The following is a 21,107-nucleotide window of genomic DNA, read 5'->3' on the forward strand; positions in this document are numbered from 1 at the left end:
GAATATATAGCCACACAGCAAAAACTGTGGTGTTAACCGGCGTACATAGAAGACCACACCAGTTATTTTACACCGGGTGTTAAATTGATGGTGTTAGTTTTACACCTATAGGTGTTATTACAACACCTTTGGTTGTTACATTTACACTCTTTGGTGTTATGTTCAATCTCTAGGGTGTAATTTTAACACCTCAGGATGTGGTCCTCTATTAACACCAATTGGTGTCAGTTTTAACACCACAGATTTTACAGTGCATGATTATGATAGTGTGTTCAGAATTTTACTTCAATCTCTTCAGGGTATGTAATTGAATTCATAAGACATATTGACAATAGGTTTAATATATTCGATTCCATGTTTACATCACTTACGGAATAGTTCCCCATGTTTGTTTGTTTGATTGATTTTATTTCTGCTTTCACAATACATTATCAAAAAATATTTACATTATTTTCAATATAATCAAAGAGCTTTCCTTGGTGAACAAAAAAATCTCACTTTGTTAAAGCAATGGTATAAACATGTAGGTCCATGGTATAAACAAGTATTACGAATTATAGATTTAAAATATTATTCTGAAAGAAAGCCTTTTATCTATCATGTCTATAGGGTTGGCAATGTTTTAGATAATATTATTCGAGCCAATCAGTTCTTACCGATCAGTTCTTACATCCGTTCCACAATCCCCTTTTCAAATATGAAATTATTACAATGGTTTAAACATGATTCTCGCTGTTGGAATGGTAAATGGTATGATATGCGGGTGGATATTTGGTCTCTTCATTTTTTGTACACACCCTGTACACGTGTAGATGAAATCGAACCGAATGGTAATGTAATTTTTTTAGGCCCAATAATCCCTATATCACCATGGTAGCTGTATACCACCCGATAACACAATCAAACAATGAACTTTTCATTATAAATTTAGGCCACACATATAATAATCATGATTGATACATCAATCGCCTTCTCCTGGTCGAACTTAATTAAAAAATAAATCATCGATCAAATTTAGCTTGAAGTTGGTAAACCGGATCGACGGGTGCACCGTGGGTACTCCGCAATCAAATTTGCTCTGCGTGTGTGGTTTCAAATAAAGGTATTGATTTTTCAGCAATAATTTGTTAAGATATAATTTTTTATTCGATACCCCGACTGAAAAGGAGAATGAAGATTGCGACCTATATCATGAATAGGACATTAGGAGGCACAGCGAACGGGGTAAGCATACAACTTTAGTATTTATATCAACAAATAAATAAAATAATAAACACGACAGTAATTTCTATTTAGATGGGTGATATTTAATATTTGTTTTAACCGTTATTAACGTAACAAAGGCGTTTCGGATATTTGTTCTGTAAATTGCGTTTTGACCATGTTAACACCGAGGCGTTCTGCATGATAAAAACCGATTTCGGCCTTCTTTGCGTAATCAGTTGTAACTATTTTTGTCATATTTGAGATCTGTGTTCACTGTAGCGGTCGAGTTTGTAATCATTGTCAAGGAATTGAATTAAAGTATTGTCTATTATTTCTTTTTAACGAATAAGCGTATATCCTTAACGTTTTTTTATTGTTTTAAATGAGGGGAATTTTTTCATAATTTGGTATATACACATTTTCAACAACTGTTGTTGGAAATGCGTATATATCAAATAAAAAACAGTAGATATGAATTAAATACATTCCGTATTCATGGCAATACATGTAGGCCTTCAATGAATTCATTATTTTGTTGAATATATTATCTGCTGAACAAAAACGTCAAAAGCGTATATAGGTCTCATTAGCCGATGGGTATTTTCAATGAATTGATAGCAGTCATTATCCAGGAATATTTCGTTAAAGTCATTTTAAAGTGAATTAGATTGAATTTCGTGCTGTCGATTACTCTAATAACCTATTTTGAATGAGATGGCAATTGTTTTCCATATCACATTCAATATTTAATGCTAATTTATATGTACTTGTCCACTTTTCATTGAAGCATTTGCTCTATACTTTATTGCTAAATGGGTGTTATCTCTATCATTATTATTACTGTTATTATTGTTGTTAGTATTATTGTCATCATTATTGTTATTGTTATCATTATTATTATTATCATTATTATTATCATCATCATTTTTATTAATTTCATTGTTGATATTATCATGATTAATACTATCATAATATTATTACATTGTTTCCTTCACAGATGGGCGAAGCTATCCTTTATATCCTTGTACTTCTTAATCAACTAATATTTCCTTTGGCTAAAGACATTACATACGGAGGGGGTAAGATTATTCTTGTATCTGTGTATCTACCATCTATTACTATCCAGTTTAGTTCACATTACAAAAGAAAATGTTTGGAAAACATTGTTGGTTACAGAATTTTGTCCCAAAGTGCACAGAAATTATACTGGAGGACACTAACAACTACTTTGTCATGTTTGTCAGCTGGTATGAATTTGAAAACAAAATTCGGTTTTCAAGTACCACTATCAGAACATACGATTTTAATTTCGAGTAAATTGAATCCAGAAACAACTTGTCTCTTCACTACGTTGTCATTTTTTTTTTGGGGGGGGTCATACCACTAACACAATAGGAATATCATTTGCACTCATATAACTAAAGACTTAAGCCGGATATTAATAACTGTCAGCGTGAAAGCATTTATACGTTGTATATCGCCGAGCTTGACATTTATATTACAGTCCTCTAAAAATACAAAAATTTCTTCAGAATCCATGGACAGAACGTCATACCATTTCACACATATCGTTTAATGCATTCATAGTAAGCATGGTAAGTGATATGACTTCACCAAGATTCATCCTCCATTACCAATATTATATTTTTTAATCCCTTTTGGCCTCTTCTTTCTTTTTTTTCTCCTCATATTCTCTCACTGTGATTGTTTTATATTCATGACTTCCATCATCTAAATTCACTTTCCATCCACGTTCTGACCTAAGATTTGACTCCGCTGTCTTTCATTTTTTTTGTCTAACCCACTAGCGTACCTACGGGGGTGGGGCAGTCTACCCCCCTGACGAGTCACAATCCATGAAAAGGAGGTATCCCTGCCCCCCCCCCACGACGAGCATGAAACACCTTTTTTGTCCCCCCCCCCCTGACAAGCATGAATATCTTTTTTTTTCTTTTTGCTTGTCAATTTTTTTTGGCGGACTGTTTTGCCCTCCCCCCCCATGTGGAAAATCCTAGGTACGCCACTGGTCTAACTACTGTATTTTCTGCCCTGTCCCATCATTATATTTTTATTTCACTGTAGTTCTGAATCACAACCACTTTCTCATTATTCTCAGAGCGCTAATAACAGTGATAAAAGTACATAACAACATCCATTTTTATCAAGTCATAAAACTATACAGATCAATTATTCAAGAAAAGCCTAATGCCTTCTTTCTGATGAGTAATTCCCCTTTATTTCTTTCGTAAATGTATTTTCTGCAATTATTAGGTATTTGGGTGCTTATCGTTTGTAAGAGATGTGATTAACTTAACTATGGAGAGCGTACTGAATAACGGTTGCTATTATTATTATCATCATCATCATCATCATCATCATCATCATCATCATCATCATCATCATCATCATCACCACCATCATCACCATCGTCATCATCATCACCATCATCACCATCGTCTTCATCATCATCATCATCACCACCATCATCATCATCACCATCATCACCATCATCACCATCATCACCATCATCATCGTCATCATCATCGTCTTCATCATCATCATCTCCATCATCATCATCATCATCGTCTTCATCATCATCACCATAATCGCCATCACCATCATCATCACCACCATCATCATCACCACCATCATCATCACCACCATCATCATCATCATCATCACCATCATCATCATCACCATCGTCATCATCATCACCATCATCACCATCGTCTTCATCATCATCATCATCACCACCATCATCATCATCACCATCATCACCATCATCATCACCACCATCACCATCATCACCATCATCACCATCATCATCATCATCACCATCATCACCATCATCACCATCATCACCATCATCATCATCACCATCATCATCACCATCATCACTATCATCACTATCACCATCATCATCGTCTTCATCATCATCATCATTACCATCATCATCACCATCATCACCATCATCATCACCATGATCACCATCATCATCATCATCGTCTTCATCATCATCATCACCATCATCTCCATCATCATCATCACCATCATCACCATCATCACCATCATCATCATCACCATCATTACCATCATCATCACCATCATCACCATCATCATCATCTCCATCATCATCATCTCACCATCATCATCATCATCATCATCATCACCATCATCATCACCATCATCATCATCGTCTTCATCAACATCATCATCATCTCCATCATCATCATCACCATCATCATCATCACCATCATCATCATCACCATCATCACCATCACCATCATCACCATCATCATCACCATCATCATCATCGTCACCATCATCATCACCACCATCATCATCATCATCGTCAACATCATCACCATCTTCATCATCATCATCATCATCATCATCATCATCATCATCATCATCATCATCATCATCATGGTCATATATCATTGTCATCATTTTAATTTATTGCATTCTTATTATCTTCAGATATTCATGCTTTGGGTCTTGAAAGTGGAGTGATTCCAGACTCTAGTCTTACATCATCCAGTGAATGGGATGCTGATCATTCAGCAAGAAGAGCAAGATTAAATCTATTAAGAGTTAATCTATTACGTGGAGCCTGGTCAGCAAAAGAAAATAAACTCGGCGAGTGGATACAGGTATCGTAAAAAAATACTGCTTTACCAGTTTGAGTGTTTGAGCGTTATTAATTCGTTATATTAACATATTTTACTATCAGATCAGTTAGAAAAATGACACAATCATAATACCATTATCTGTGTGCTCAGGCAGGCGACTTGGGGCAGGCGACGTGTGGATTATACAAATCTGGGAGATTGTGTCATTATTTTGAAGCCATATGGATAGCATTTTGCTTGATATAAATTTAATTTGTCACATTCCATGACTAAGTTGAAGTTACAAAATACATGGTATTGATAACAGAAAATAAAAATAAAACTTGCCCGCCCTCTACCAGACAGTGGTTTGCGTTTATATGGTCAGTGGATTACTCAATATTCTTGGGATGATATGTTACAGCTCCAAGATCCTTCTGAAAAATATTCTCTTCTTATTCTAACTACTCTATCAAAGCTGGATGAATTATTACCGACTAAGAAAATTAAGATAAAGGCTAATGACAAACCTTGGATGACATCACAGATAAAAGCAATCATAATTGAAAGAGAAAAGGCTTTCGAGAAGAATAACAAACCTCTGTGGCGTAGTCTCAGAAATAAAGTAAATAGAATGATAAAAAGTGCCAAAAAAACATTATAACACACGTGTATCTCATCTTAAATCAACAAATCCAGCAGACTGGTATAAACAAATCAAGATTATTACAAAAAAGAATAACACATCTAACGTTATTGCTGTACCTGGTGTTGAACCTAATGATAAAGATCGGAATGAGAAGACTGCTGATACCATTATTTAATAAGCATTTCATTAATATAGCATCGGATTTGGCGCCGTTGGATAGAAGTTGCTTACCAGCTTTCTTACCTTCTCCTTGTGTTTGCCCAGAAGTACAACCTTATCAGGTTTATTCTATGCTAAAGAAAATAAAATGCAGTAAAGCAGGTGTAACAGATGACTTACCCCCTCGTGTAATTCGTGAATTCGCATGTGAACCTCTTGCCAACATCCTTAATACATCATTTCAACAAAGGTTAGTACCTTGGCAGTGGAAGAGAAGTCAGGTTGTTCCCATTCCTAAGTCACAACCACCGAATATTAAAGAACTTCGACCTATATCTCTTACATGTCAATTCGCTAAAATTGCAGAATCATTCATTACAAAATGGTTGTTGGAAGATATTTCTAAATATATTGACATTCATCAATACGGAAACAGACAAGGTCTATCAACTACCCATTATTTGGTAAAATTATTGCATTGTGTATTGGACAACTGTGAAAAATCTAAATCAGTATCCACCGTAGTTTGCACAGACTTTTCCAAAGCCTTCGATAGACTTGACCATAATATTCTGATTCGAAAATTAATTGGATATAACGTAAGACCTTGTATAATTGAGTGGATTGTTAGTTTTTTAGAAAATCGTTCACAATCTGTTAAATATCATGGCGTATTGTCTCCGTATATTACAAATCATGCTGGAGTGCCGCAAGGAACAAAATTAGGCCCGATATTATTTTTGATCATGTTTAATGATGCGTGTCAGAATGATTCTTTACCGCACTTTAAATATGTTGACGATCTTACTATAGTTGAGAATCGTTCAATAGAAACTCCTTCTGTATTACAATGTCATCTAAATGCACTCGTTACCTGGTCATCTAACAATCATATGAAACTAAATCCGAATAAATGCAATGTAATCAGAGTTACTTTTTCTGAAAATCCACCATTACCTAATCTTTTGCATATTGGTGACACTTCTCTGCAATATTCAGAAACTGTTAAAATACTTGGTGTCTATATTCAGTCAAACTTAAAATGGGATAAACAAATTTCAGATATTATAAAAAGGTGTACCAGAAAATTGTGTATGTTCAGACTTGTCCAACAATATAAACTCCCTATGTCAGACCTTATTCAAATTTACATTGGATATATTCGTCCAATTTTGGAGTATTGTGTACCGGTTTTTAATGGAGCACTAACTGCTAAACAGGTTAAAGACTTAGAAAAAAATACAAAAAAGAGTTTGCAAAATAATTCTTGGCTCAGATTTTATAGACTATGAAAATGCATTAACAAAATGTGGATTAGAATGTCTTGAAAGAAGACAAAAAAGACTGTGTTTGGAGTTTGCTAAATCTCTTTTAAAAACCCTCACTGTAATATCTGGCTACCAAAAAGGAAAAATGTCTCAATCTCATTAAGGAGTGTTCCAAACTTTGCTCAGTTAAAATGCAAAACAGATCGCTTTAGAAAAAGTGCAATACCATATTTCATTGATTTACTAAATTCTAAATAATTTTTTCTTTTCATACCCTTGAAATCAACTCAAATGTTTGCCATTGTTTTAGTCTCCATTCCAATCCAATTGATATTTGAATTTTTAATTGTCTAATATTCATCACCTTTTAATATTGTATTTCTTTTTTTCGTTCTATTTTATTATATTTAATGAATTTTTATGTACACTTGCTCTTTGAAATTTATTTATTATCTATGTACATTGCAAATTGTAATTGTTTGCTTTTATCAATGACTTGTGAACGTTTTATTGTAAACTTGTTAATTTCAGCCTTCTGGCTTTGTAACATGTATTGTTTATATACAAAATTAACCATGATTGAATTGAATTGAATCGAATTGAACAAGTCCAACCCAGAAAAATGAAAATTTGAATAAATAGAGAAAAATCAAACTAGCAAAACGCTTACAATTTCATTAAAATCGGATGTAAAATAAGAAAGTTATGACACTTTAAAGTTTTTCTTATTTTTCACAAAACAGTGATAAGCACAACTCAAATTAGAAAGTCATTGATGTCCTCCACTCACTATTTCTTTTGTTTTTTATTGTTTTATAATTATATTTCACTTTTTATAGATTTGACAATAAGGACCAACTTGACTGAATCATATACTATAAAACAATGCTCATTCCATATGTTCAGGGAGGGGAATTAATCGATGTTTCACTTGGCAATGAAGATAAAAGTAGAATATTTTGTATTTCGTATAATAAAAAACAAAAGAAATAGTGAGTTGATGACGTCATCAGTCTCCTCATTTGCATACCCACTAGGATGTGCATATAACTGTTTTGTGAAATCAAGCAAAACTTTAAAATGCCATAACTTTCTTATTTCATATCGGATTTTGATGAAATTTTCAGTGTTATGCTTGTTGGATTTTTCTCTTTTTATTCAAACCAACTTTTTGTTCGGGTGGACTTGTCCTTCAAACTACTTATCGGGACTATTAAGTTAAAATCACTAAATTCATTTGAATTAGGCATATTTCCTTAATTCTTCTCTGAATTTGTCATTCAGGTTGATCTTTCAGTTACATATCTGATCGTTGGAGTAGCAATCCAGGGTCGGAATGATCTTGACCAGTGGGTAACGAGCTTTAAGATTAATTGCAGTCTCGATGAAGTTTCCTTTGATACAGTTCAAGACCCCAACACCAACCCAGCTTCTGAAAAAGTAATTATAAAAATATTGTCGATCGTGCTTTGATCGGACTTATAGCTAAACCAAAGCTTAATATGTCTAACAAAAACGATTTACAATCTGAATTTCTGATATGAAATAAGATAGGAAAAAATTCGATTGAAAATATGAAAACGAATAATGTTGAACGCATTTCATTTTGCGAATCGCACGTCTCACCGAGAGAGTAATGCACTATATTGGAAGAAAAAAAAAAGTACTGCGTGACAAACATGTTATTTGTAAATGTATCTAAGTTTAAATTTATTTCTGTGTGGGTTAAAAGAAATAAATTATGAAAATTAATGATTATGAAAAAAAATCTTCAATCAATCGATTCATTCATCTATTCAATCATTCATTCATTCATTTAATTTAAGAGCAAGAAGTGCAACACGTGCAAAAATGCGTTCATTAACGACAAAACGACATCCAACTGCAACACACACAGAACTAACACTAAGATAAGTGATATTCTTCTTCATTCCTCTAAAGGTGTTCACAGGTAATAGCGACCGTAACACCGTGGTTAACAACACCTTACCCATTCCACAGATGTGTCGCTACGTACGTCTTGTACCTCAGACGTGGCATAAGCATATCAGTCTACGAATGGAAATATATGGTTTAATTCCTACTGGTGAGTGACATGAAAAGTGTGTGTGTTTTTTAAATAGCCCAAAAGTAAAATTTGATCATTCCAATAGCATTGCTAGCAGAGGCGTCATGAGCCAAAGATTTTGAAGGGGTAGAAATGGCGCATTGGTGTAAACTTCCAAGTCTCCGGACTTTGACCCACAAGGTCGGGGGTTCGAATCCCACCGTAGCATCTTGGGTCCTTTGTAGGGCGTTTATGTACTTTGTTCATCTCCACCTAGGTGAAGTGAATCAATGGGTACCCGATAGGGAAAAAAAATTCCTTGGATAAAAATAAGCTCCTGATTGCTCGAGCGCTCGATAAGAGAAGTAGTAAGCCCGGACAATAGTGTGTAGTACTTAGGAATCATTTTATTCATCGATATTAATGTTGCACATTATTAATTTTTTTTATCATTATCAATGTTATATCCAAAACATGGTTGCATAGTTTAGCGTTATCTATTCAATTCGTTTTTTATTTGTTTGTTTTGTCATGGCAATTTTTTTTTTTTTGGGGGGGTGCCCCCAGTTCACATTTGGCCGAATAGACGACTTGAATTTATTCGGGTGTAATACTTTTATACTGTTTCAAAGTCACATTGTTCATTCGAGCTTACCTCTTATTTTCTAATCTACAGGCTTTCAGCGATCCACCGTTTTCAGACTTATTTCAAATGACCAGATTCTCACTGATACATATGCATCCTATCAATCTGTGACGTCACTCATTAGATGTGGTCAACTTTGTCTTCAAGATAAATCGTGCAATAGTTTTACATACATCCACCGCAAGAGGGCATGCTTTATGGGACAACAATCTACCACAAAGTCACGCAATGGGGCGGCAACTTACGTCGTATAGGTTTTTGTTTTTTGATTTAGTGAACATGCCAAATACAATTATTTTTCCCTTGAAAATATTAAATACTCATGATTTTAGGAAATGATATAAAAGAAAAGTGGGGACAAGCAATCATCGTTTCCTCCTATTCCATATTCTAGACGGCGTGCATAATGTTAACTGTTTTCATAAAATATTGCTAAACTTTGAAATTCAATAATCTCGTTATTTACTATCAGATTTTGATGAAATTATCATTTTGCTCGGCAATTTTTACTCAATTTATTATAATACTTTCAGCCCGAAATACCCTTTAATGACGGCCACCAAGGTATTCGATAAATGTACGCATTATAAAGTCGAAAAACCCTATTCTTGATTCACATGTGAAAGTGTCCGGGTGGACATGATCATAATTTGGTGATTCTTGCCTTAGAGGTTATGTGTTTAAAGGCCTAGTCACACCGCCGGAGCGTTGTTGGAGCGGTGGGGAGAGAGGGTCGAATTTCGCTCACAATATTGGGGAAAAAATCGAAAAAAATAACAACAATCGAAATCGAAAATGGTGAACGGTAGCGAGCAGTGATGATTTTTTTCTCTCCGCTCCACGACCGCTCCAACAACGCTCGGGCGGTGTGACCAGGCCTTTTAATGCGTTACATGATGGGGAATTGGGATCTCCTCCGGCATGTATTTTGAAGCACGTTGCACAACAACATTTGATATTACAACCTTGATAATGGACAGGTTTACAAGAAAGGAGACCTAGCAAAATATCTGTATGAACATGATGAATGACTGTAAAATAATAAAGGATAACTTTTGATTTGCTTTATTTTTCTTCTGCATTCACATCTTTTGTATAAATACAATTTTCATTACGTAACAAACATAATATATCGGTAATTGATTTTGGTATGAATCATAATGAAAAAATACAAAATAAATAAGTCATTCTAAACAAATATGATCTACTACCAACAAGAAAAATTAACATTTACAGTTTGCAGGAGAATGATTGTCATCATAAGCATATTGCTTGAAAAAATGACAACCCATTTTGGTGTAGCTTGGTAAAAATTCATTGAAAATAAATGAAAAAAAACCCAACTTATCCCTTTAATCTGATTGAATGTGTTTTATTTTCTGATATTACAGTACAACCTAGTAAATGTTGATTTGCATAAAAAGAAGAAACATCAAATTAACCCAACTCTGAGAATGTCAACAAAATCGGATCTAAATTTAAAATGTTATGTTTTAAAATTTCGCTTTATTTCACAAAACCGTTATGCACATCCTGACCGATATGCCGAATGAGTAACTGATAACACCACCAGCTCATGGGGTGAAATCCCAGGGGGACAGGGGGGCACTTCTCCACTGCCATAAATAGTAGTGGGACACAATATCAAATGTCCGATTTGGTCTTTTAGGATGGAGAAAAATCCATCATTCACAATTGAAATAATGTATTTTAAACTAAATGACCTTACACTGTAAAAACTGCGGTGTTAAAACTGACACCAATTGGTGTTAATATAGGACCACACCCTGAGGTAAACATAACACCAAAGAGTGTAAATGTAACAACAAAAGGTGTTGTAATAACACCTGTAGGTGTAAAACTAACACCACCAATTTAACACCGGTGTAAAATAACTGATGAGGTCCTCTATGTACACTGGTTAACACCACAATTTTTGCTGTGTACAAGCAGATGAGGTACCTTACTCTGTAGTATAGAAATCCTAAGAATAGATTATGTGCTCTTGATATAGCCGACCTTTAATGAACTTCGGTTAACTTCTTTTAAAGAAGTTACAGCACCCAAGTTTTCTATTATTGCCATGATTGCGAAGGTCTTTAATATTCTTGCTTGGTAATTTATCAAATATTTGAAACTTACCTTTAGCACGTCTCGTCATCTTTTATTCTGCGTTTCGTGATCCGATGACGAAGTAATATCCCTTGAATTAAATCAGTGATGACACGCATAAACTTTAAGAACAAATATTTTGTAGATGGCGGAATAGCTTCCCTTATTTGTTGATGTGGTGCTGTCCTAGATGGACAATCACAAGTCTCGCCACACCAGACCTTAAAGAAAAATAGGACTTTCTATACAGTATAGCCAGACGTTCAGAAATTTAAAATGGAGAAAGAATATAACATAATACTATACCCGCTGGAAGACAAGTTGTCTTGTATGTTCTTTTCATAAAAGAGAGTTCGCTGAATATAACCTACTATCTTACCTTACACCTACAAATATATGCCGGGTTCATCACGATGGTCAACGCCACTTGTACCACAACGGAAGGCAAACATTGTATTTAGTCCAAATGATCAATATAAGGAAGTTGTCATTTTACAATTTAATTAATGTACACGAAGATAACACAACATAGATGAATAGGCCCATGGAGCCTAAAATAATTAAATTTCCTTAATAAAGAACGAAAAGAAGAAGAGTTAGAGAGAGAGAGAGAGAGAGGGGGGTATCATTGCAATCTTGTACAAGCAACAATTATCGGTTCTTTGAAAAGGAGGGAAATCGGAGAACAGAACAGGGAGAAATAAATCAAAGGGGGATTACAGTAAAAACAACAGTGAATTAAAAAAAAGAGGAAGAAAAGGAATGGAAAATAGATTTCCAGGTCTGTAAATTCCATTCGCGCTTGTACCGACAGTTAGAAGGGTGCCAGTGGTAGGAGGGGAGCTGAAACACCCTCATTACCGGCACCATGGCCCCTGATAGAAGAGAACAAAAATGAGATGTCATGAATCAGTAAAATATAGCCTATTATTATGATTATAAAGTCATGAACCTCGGAAAATTAGTCTGGACTTTGAAGTTTACTTATAGGCTTCCGGCCTGCAATAAAATCTTCATATAGGCCGTTACACTGAATTTCCGTAGCTGTATAGTAATTGTGTGTGAGACTGGTGAGAGTCATAGACATTATGCATTCACGTCATTATGCCACCATTTTATAGGATGAAACTATTACCGTACATACATTGATGATCTGCACCTGCCGCATCTCTTTATTCCGTTTATGCGTATTCCTATATCCTCTGAGGGAGGGCGCTATAAGCTTACGACGTCACATGCCTAAGGTCTATTGTTGACCCGTGAGTGTCCCTGAATATATTCTTGTCATGTCGATGTCATCTGATCAACCATCAGGACCTGTTCGGATCATGCTGTGGAGCACACCGAGGTCGGTGTCGACGGCGTTTGCGAGGTCGATGTCGGCTCGGGGTGATACAGAAGTCTTCTGGGAACCCTACTTTTCCTGTTATTTCTTTGGCCCCGATGGAGCAGAGAGGATCGGTGAATTGCCATTTGATGGTGGGTCTTTACGAAGCCCATGAGGAAACCTTTTCCAAAGTTGTTCACACGATTTCTAACTTCTTCCTTTGACGTGGGAATGGGTTAAAAGTCGATAGAATTAGCTATACAAGTTGAGGGAACGAGTTTGCAACTGGTATATATCAAACGAGGAAACTTAGGGTGAAAAGAAGGTCATGTAACTTTTGGGGATGCGTAGGCTTTTTATCCTTTTAGAGAAATTAAAAGTTGAATGAAACGACGCTGTCATTGCAAGGTGAAGACCATTCTTGTACACAAAAGCATAGCAGTTGGGAAAATTTATCGTAAGTTTCATTAAAAATATTGAAGCTAAAAGAAATTAAATAGCATCTCCGTGCCGTGATTCATGCTAAAAGTGAACTGTGGCTGTAAAAATAATATATGTTTTTATGTGAGTGAAATTTAGGTTACATGAGTGCGTTTAAAATTAATGTGAGGGTGAGTTTAAGACCGGGGGTGTTTCACAAAGATTTAATTATGACTTAGGTCGCACTTAAATGTCGACGCGTACATGATATGCAACGCGCAATCTTATTGATCAATACGCAGTAGTGCGCGTCCTCTTGGCATGATCTGACCAATGCTGTCATGCCTTTTATACTGCGCGCAGCTAGACATTTAAGTGCGACTCTAAGTCATACTTAAATCTTTGTGAAACAGCCCCCGGGGTTTCTAATCACCTATTTCTGGGGACATTTTCCTAAATACCTATCAACCATAGACGTCCTGCAGCCCGAGACGCCCCTATTCATGCCAATCTCTTCTACATCTCATTTCAAGCGTTTCACGTGATAATGTTTTGGAATATATTTCCATTCGTTCCACTGAAATAAAAATTGTGCGTGCACGGGGCTGTAGAAAGCATCCCCGGATAGCAAAAAATGTTCTCATGTACGTTTGAAATAAATGTGCCCTATATTAGTGGATGAAATTAAAGAACTAAGTGTATTGCAAACAAACGTCCCCACTTTGGGAATTAATGACAAGTGAGGCCCCGATTATATATTAGAAGAATGTGTCTGTAGGGATGTGTTTCCCCCATTTCAATATCAGCACTTCATCAATTTTATCGTAATATTATTAGTGATAAACGTTCTGTTCAAATGATTTCTCTTTTAAAACCTTGTAGGTACGGAGCTGACCAACGAAAAATATACGTATAACTATGTTAACAAGTTATTGGGATCCGTCGACTTTCCCGTATCAAGGATTCTCTTCGTCAAGGACATGGTTGAAGGTATCAAGGATGATTTCAATGTCGTCAAGTCGGGCTACAAACATTCTTTTATCATTCGCCATCCACGTAAAACTTTTCGTTCTCTTTACCGCAGCAATCAAGCGAGAAAAGTATCCCAAGACAATGCCAATCTGATTAAAAGGCACAAGGATGTGTATCATACCTTGGAGCAGTTTTACCGTCACGTCCAGACCGAGCTCGACCAGGGTGCACCTCCCATTATCGATGCTGATGACCTCGTCGATCAACCAGAGAAGCTGCTTCGGAAATACTGTCAAGCCACGGGTATTGAATACACACCAAAAATGCTGACATGGGAGAGCGTTGATGGCGACCAGCTAAACTGGCACTGTACCGATGTCGGGATCTTCGCGCGCCCTGAGACGAAAAAAAGTTTGATGTTATCAAATGCTTTGAAAGGACAAGGGTTTGGTAAAGCACCGGATCTTACCAAAGATATGAAACTGCCATCAGCCATTGAAGAGATGATTAAACATGCTCTTCCAGCCTACGAGAAGCTATACAACCTTCGTATCAAGCCATAGAGAGTGTCCCTTTTACAAACTACTCAAGGTTTTTCTACTTATGTATAACATATTGCAAAGTAAGATTAGTAAAAGCATTTCTTATTAATAATGATATTCATTACCACATTACAATCATGTAGGAGTAGTTTATTTCGTTTATCATGTTTGTGGAAAGTACGAGAAAGTTTTGGACAAAATGCTAAACTTTTCAGCTTCCCTATAATATGCAATTCTACGTTTGTTCGCTCATGCAACTCACTTTCACTCTTTAAAAGAAGATTAAAATGATACTTACTTAAAAATAAGTCTATAGAGCAGCTATATTCCCAAGTTGATCTCTTCATACTTGTATTGCTTATCATCCTCTTTCTTCACCCATTACTTTTGTCACGTATGCATTTACATATGATTTGATTATAAGTAACCTCCAAAATCCTTTATGTTTAGATCTTCCCTCGCAAGGTCAATATTGGCTTTACTTTGAAGTCCATCTATTTTATTCTTATGACACAGACCATGCTTATCAAATTTCATTTGTATGAATCCTAAGATGTTTATGTATTACTTTACATTAATAATCTTTATAATTATTTATATATATATATGTAATAAATGTGCGAAAATATACCAGATAAGATTTGGCAACCCTTCTTCTTTCTTCCTGCTTTAACTTTCTTCAATTATATCAACTGCTTCATTACAACTTCATCAATCATATCAACCATGTCAACTGATTTCTTACATCTTGCTTCATGGCCCTGAGAGCGGGGATGCTTCGTGTATTATGCTCCATAGGCAGCACCCCGAGGTATTCTGGAAAAAATGTAAGAGAAATGACCTTCATTTTGTAATGACCCCCCCCCCCCACTTTTTTTTTTGCTTTTCAATTTGACATCAGCACACCCAGCAACAAAATCGTTCCCAGGGCTGTGATGGAGAGCTGTTTACCCGTGACGTCACATAACCAAATTTTAAAATTTCATTCCTTGACGGATTTTTACCAAACCTTCCACAACTTTTTTCTACTTCTTCTTTTAAAGGTCAAGTCCTCCCCAGGAAAATGCTGACTTGAATAGAGAAAAATAAAACTAGCTTAGTGCTGAAAATTTCATCAAAATCGGATGTAAAATAAGAAAGTTATGACATTTTAAAGTTTCGCTTATTTCTCACAAAAATCACTATTTCTCTTGTTTTTTATTGTTTGAATTATACAATATTTATTTTTTACAGATTTGACAATAAGGACCAACTTGACTGAACCATATAGTATCAACAATGCTAATTCCACATGTTCAGGGAGGAATTAATCGTTGTATCACTTGACAATGAGGAGAAAATTTGAATATTTCATATTTCATATAATAAAATACAAAAGAAATTGTGAGTGGATGACGTCATAGTCTCCTCATTTGCATACCCACCTTGATGTGCATATAATTGTTTTGTGAAATTAAGCGAAACTTTAAAATATCATAACTTTCTTATTTTACATCCGATTTTGATGAAATTTTCAGTGTTATGCTTGTTGGATTTTTCTCTTTTTATTCGAATCAACTTTTTGTTGGGTGGACTTGTCCTAATTTTGATCAGGGTGAAACTCTCCTTTCAAACACCACAAACAAAGCAACAATGCACAAGACATAATAACAAGAAATTGAATCCTCAAAAGATTTAATATGAAATGGCTAGCATTTATTAGTTTATCATCATGATTACTGATATAAAAAGGGAAAATATACAGTTACATGGCATTCAAATGATCAATAGATTACTATGTCGATAAAACTAATAATTCACAAATAATATACACACTCATTCAGAATGAATAAACAAATACAATTGCTACACATGAACAAAATAATACAGCACACATACAGTTGATAATACAATGAGCCACCACACATAATATTTCAAATATAAAATTCAATAAATAATAATTTTGTATACATTATCCAATATAAAACAAAAGAGGAACTATTCACTGAAATATACATGACTAATTCGAAAAATAAATATGGACAAAATATGGGGTGTGTCGATAAAAGGGAAACTTATGTAACTTGAACGTAAAACTTATCAATAATCCATACTACATATATTCAACTAAAGCCTTCAGTAAAGGGCCTATTTGATTTTTCTTTAAATTGAATGTATACATATCAGCTTTAAATGACATTGCTGAGAATTAATAGATTAGATCAAAATGTTAGTACAAGTTTAGATGCAATTTTATTCAATTATTAATTATAACAAAAATAATAACATTACATCAGATATTATATATACATAATTGTATAATATACCTGAATTACATTGGAGATAGGCCTATGTCATGATCTTTATTTTTATTGATTACTATTTTACTTAGGAAAACATGAAAGTTGTGTTTTCTTCTTTTTTCTGCTACACCTATAAAGAGAAAAAAAGGTATACAGGTATGAGCCTTTTGTGAAAGGGAGTACATGTACTTAAGAAATAAATTATAATCAAGAAAATAATACACATTACTACTGATGGCAAATCATGTTTAATTACTTTTATGGCTTAAAAATCAACCACATTAAAATTTCCCTCATAAAATGTCAACCATGCCCCCAAATTCATTGTTATAACAATAACAAAATGTTACCATGTTAAAAACACTCATGTATATACGATGAAGCAAAAATGCAGTTTTAGGTTTTATACAAACTCTTAAAATTATATCATACAGTCATAATTGAAGAAAAAATATAAATACCAACACCAATAGATACATCTTTATCATCAAACTGTAGGTTTGTAGGTAGTGAGTGACTTCAATCCACCACCAGTATAAAAAGGCAATACTGCCCCCTCTAGTTCATTTGGAGGTAACCATACTGATAGCTCACTCAAGAGGCCTGTTTTCCATTTTCTAGATTTTGTAAAAAGTGAAAATCTTACAAAATCCCAAGAAAAAAATGCATATTTCTATGCAGAGATTGGAAAAAACATGCTAAATAGAGCCAACAGATTTTTCACTCATCTAGAGTTTTCTTTAATTAGGCTTTGCCTTGATTTTAACATTTTTTTTGCTTGAAAAAATGTTGTCTTCTGTGAAATTTTGTGAATTCCATGTATGGCTTTATTTGTAAGCCATTTTGGTATAACATAATAGAATATCATTGCATTATATTATTATTATTAGTACTATTCATTACAGGATAATATTGATATAAAAATACATTTTCAATATTCATTGCGTTGAATGAACATAGATCATTAAAAAATTACTATCATCTGTCACAACTCAGAAGTTTAAATCACAGTGCGTAGTAAATATCATAATTTATAAACTGTAATACTTATTGGAGATAATTGTTGAAAATATGTATGAAGAAAAGCTACTATGATAGTGTATGGTGCAATATACAGTCCAAATCAACATACATCATTCATTAAATGAATTATTCTTGCTTCGTCAGCTTTGGACCAACAATTTACTGTATAATATGTATGCATTAGGCATAAACATTTTACTGAAATGTAAACTAAACAACCCATTTCTTTGTATTGATTGTTTCATACATTGGGTCTTGCATGATTATTCTTTGCATCTATGCACATCAACAGATATGTGTTATCTATATAAAGCACACACACACATCAAAAAATTGAAATTACTTTGATTCTAATGCTTAATGGAATTCCAAGCCTTGTGTATCTAGTATATTTGATTTGATATATATCAAAGCTTTTTTGTATTGAGGTAAAAATGTAAAATGGTCAGTTTTAAGTTTGATATGATGTGATTGACCAACATAATGTTAAAATTCTATTATATTTAAGAATGATTAAAAACACAATAAATTTATATTTAATACTTTTTAAAATAAGAAAAAACATTGGAGGATGAAAGAATAAGAAGAGCATTATGTAAGGTTTAAAAGGTTTGACTATCACATAAAGAAGATGACTAATGCCATGACAATCAAGTTTAAGAAAACATGGAACCGCTATCTCTGGGAATTGCTCTATCATGACACATGAAAATTGAAGAGTATTCTTGTCACAGGGTTGACTGTTTTAAAGGTCACTTTCATATCTGAAATTATGATAATTTCAATTAAAAAAAAAACCCAAATAATTCTTCATGCACATATTCTTAGAAATTAATCCACATTTTATCATTTTCTCTATCTAACTATGCACAAGATATCATTATACTCTTTCTTCTACCAGTTAAGAGGTCTGTTTTAGAAATAGATGCAATCAAGAGGCAACTCGCAAAAAATCATACATAGCAAATCAAATGCAAGCACAATTTTTCGACTTATCAGATAGATTGATCAATGCGATCTTATTAACAGGGTTGAAAGCCATAAATTGTACCTACAATATAATCGTGACTTCTTCTTGAATCTGAAATATTGGAAAGTATAACAAAATTCAAGACTGCCTTTAATACCAACTCCTCACTTAAGACGCTGCTTATTCATTCAGAAAGCCAAGTTTATCACATCGCGGGATACGGTGTCAAGCCGCTTCAGACGGCAGCCGCCTGCCTCACCGGGTTGGTTGTCACTGGCATATGACATTGATATCATTGTTTATGCATTTTGGTACTCATCATTGCGACTAGCAAGCGCCCTTGTCTGGCGAACGAGCATGAATTGCGGAATGGAATGGAGGAAAGATGAAAACAAAGTGAAGGAAGATATTGATAAGATGGCACGCATGTATGATGGCAGTGTTTATGCTGCTGCTGCTACTGAAAAAGAATTACATGTGTAAAGAGTGCTATTATGAAAAGAGAACTGTACGTAACAGATGGAGAAGAGAATTTTGTACATGGTGTAATGTTTCATTCTATCTGACAAAGAAATCATAATTTCCATTAAAAATTACCATGATCGCTATATTTACACAGCAAAAACTGTGGTGTTAACCGGTGTACATACAGGACCACACCAGTTATTTTACACCAGTGTTAAATTGGTGGTGTTAGTTTTACACCTATAGGTGTTATTACAACACCTTTGGTTGTTACATTTATACTCTTTGGTGTTATGTTCGATCTCTAGGGTGTAATTTTAACACCTCAGGGTGTGATCAGGGTGTGGTCAGGGTGTGGTGTCAATTCTAACGCCACAGTTTTTACATTGTACCAAATGACAATAGTCATAACGCTTTAGGTGATGATGATCATGAGAGTAATGAGTGTTACTAAATTACAAACAGAGAGAGAGAGAGATAAAATGATCAGAATAATCTAAGAATATTTCATTTTCTAAAGAAAACACGAATCCCCCATTCACGTCACTATATTTTCCATGTCTGAATGACTAAGATATTCAGTAAGAAAGCAATATGTCTTCCAAAGCATTGTTTAGACATCGTTTAACTCACTGTGTAATCTTGTTGGATGTTGACACAAGACCTCCTGTTCCTTTGTAAACATACTTGAAGATGGCCAGTATTTCCATGGATCTCTTATATCAACTGGCATGGATCCACCTCATTCATTAAAAGCATTCATTATTAATTTTGAAAAGTCTCAACTCTACGGTCCCCTATTGTTGCATGTGTCTGTATGTTGAAAATTTTGAAGCCCTGTAAAAAAATTGCATCTGAAAATCATACTTTGGTGCTTGATAGAGTAAGCATGTACAAGGGACAGGAAACACCATCTCAATTTCACATTTGTATTCCGTACCTGTACTAGAGAAATTAGCTGATGTTTCATTCACAGATATCCTGTGAAGTGTCTCCAAGATTTTATTTTCTTACTGGGCGTTTTTCTTTCATAAGCAATATTTACTTAAAAATACAACACAGGATTAAAAAGAACCCTGTAATACTAACTAATAAACTTAACTTCATATTGTAACCCTATTTTTAATAGCTCATTATTTAGATAATAATATAGGATATTTATATTGCGCACATATCCACCTTGTTAGGTGCTCCTATATTACCCGGCTAAGCTAGGCGTTCATAGCGCACACAGCTTCTAAAGGAATTACTTCCTACTGGTACCCATTTACCTCACCTGGGTTGAGTGCAGCACATTGTGGATCAGTTTCTTGCTGACGGAAATTACGCCATGGCTGGGATTCGAACCCACGACCCTCTGTTTCAAAGTCCGAAGACTAATCCACTGGGCCACAATGCTCCATATTTA

The 21,107-nt window shown here is 34.5% G+C and overlaps 2 protein-coding genes across 2 annotated transcripts; both read left to right on the top strand.

Annotated features, from left to right (window-relative positions):
- The first annotated feature begins 722 nt into the window (after window positions 1-722).
- LOC121430150 (retinoschisin-like) lies at window positions 723-10,262 on the top strand. Its single transcript, XM_041627428.1, has 6 exons — window positions 723-743; window positions 2,204-2,285; window positions 4,687-4,859; window positions 8,178-8,333; window positions 8,835-8,979; window positions 9,617-10,262. The coding sequence occupies exons 1-6, from the start codon at window positions 723-725 to the stop codon at window positions 9,838-9,840; spliced, it is 801 nt and encodes a 266-aa protein (XP_041483362.1). The 3' UTR covers window positions 9,841-10,262.
- Window positions 10,263-12,814: 2,552 nt separating this feature from the next.
- Window positions 12,815-15,556, top strand: LOC121430409 (branched-chain-amino-acid aminotransferase-like protein 2). Its single transcript, XM_041627698.1, has 2 exons — window positions 12,815-13,177; window positions 14,328-15,556. The coding sequence occupies exons 1-2, from the start codon at window positions 12,985-12,987 to the stop codon at window positions 14,978-14,980; spliced, it is 846 nt and encodes a 281-aa protein (XP_041483632.1). The 5' UTR covers window positions 12,815-12,984; the 3' UTR covers window positions 14,981-15,556.
- The last annotated feature ends 5,551 nt before the right edge of the window (window positions 15,557-21,107 follow it).

The sequence above is a fragment of the Lytechinus variegatus genome, chromosome 16, assembly GCF_018143015.1.
Source record: "Lytechinus variegatus isolate NC3 chromosome 16, Lvar_3.0, whole genome shotgun sequence".
NCBI classification, from domain to species: Eukaryota; Metazoa; Echinodermata; class Echinoidea; order Temnopleuroida; family Toxopneustidae; genus Lytechinus; species Lytechinus variegatus.

What these genes read in the sequence shown, in the direction of transcription:
- LOC121430150 (XM_041627428.1), top strand. Translation starts at nt 723, where the DNA reads ATGATTCTCGCTGTTGGAATG. An exon ending in AGACATTACATACGGAGGGG is followed by an intron (nt 2,286 to 4,686) that starts GTAAGATTATTC and finishes TATTATCTTCAG; the next exon opens with ATATTCATGCTTTGGGTCTT. An exon ending in CCAACCCAGCTTCTGAAAAA is followed by an intron (nt 8,334 to 8,834) that starts GTAATTATAAAA and finishes ATTCCTCTAAAG; the next exon opens with GTGTTCACAGGTAATAGCGA.
- LOC121430409 (XM_041627698.1), top strand. Translation starts at nt 12,985, where the DNA reads ATGTCGATGTCATCTGATCAACCATCAGGACCTGTTCGGATCATGCTG. An exon ending in CGGTGAATTGCCATTTGATG is followed by an intron (nt 13,178 to 14,327) that starts GTGGGTCTTTAC and finishes AAAACCTTGTAG; the next exon opens with GTACGGAGCTGACCAACGAA.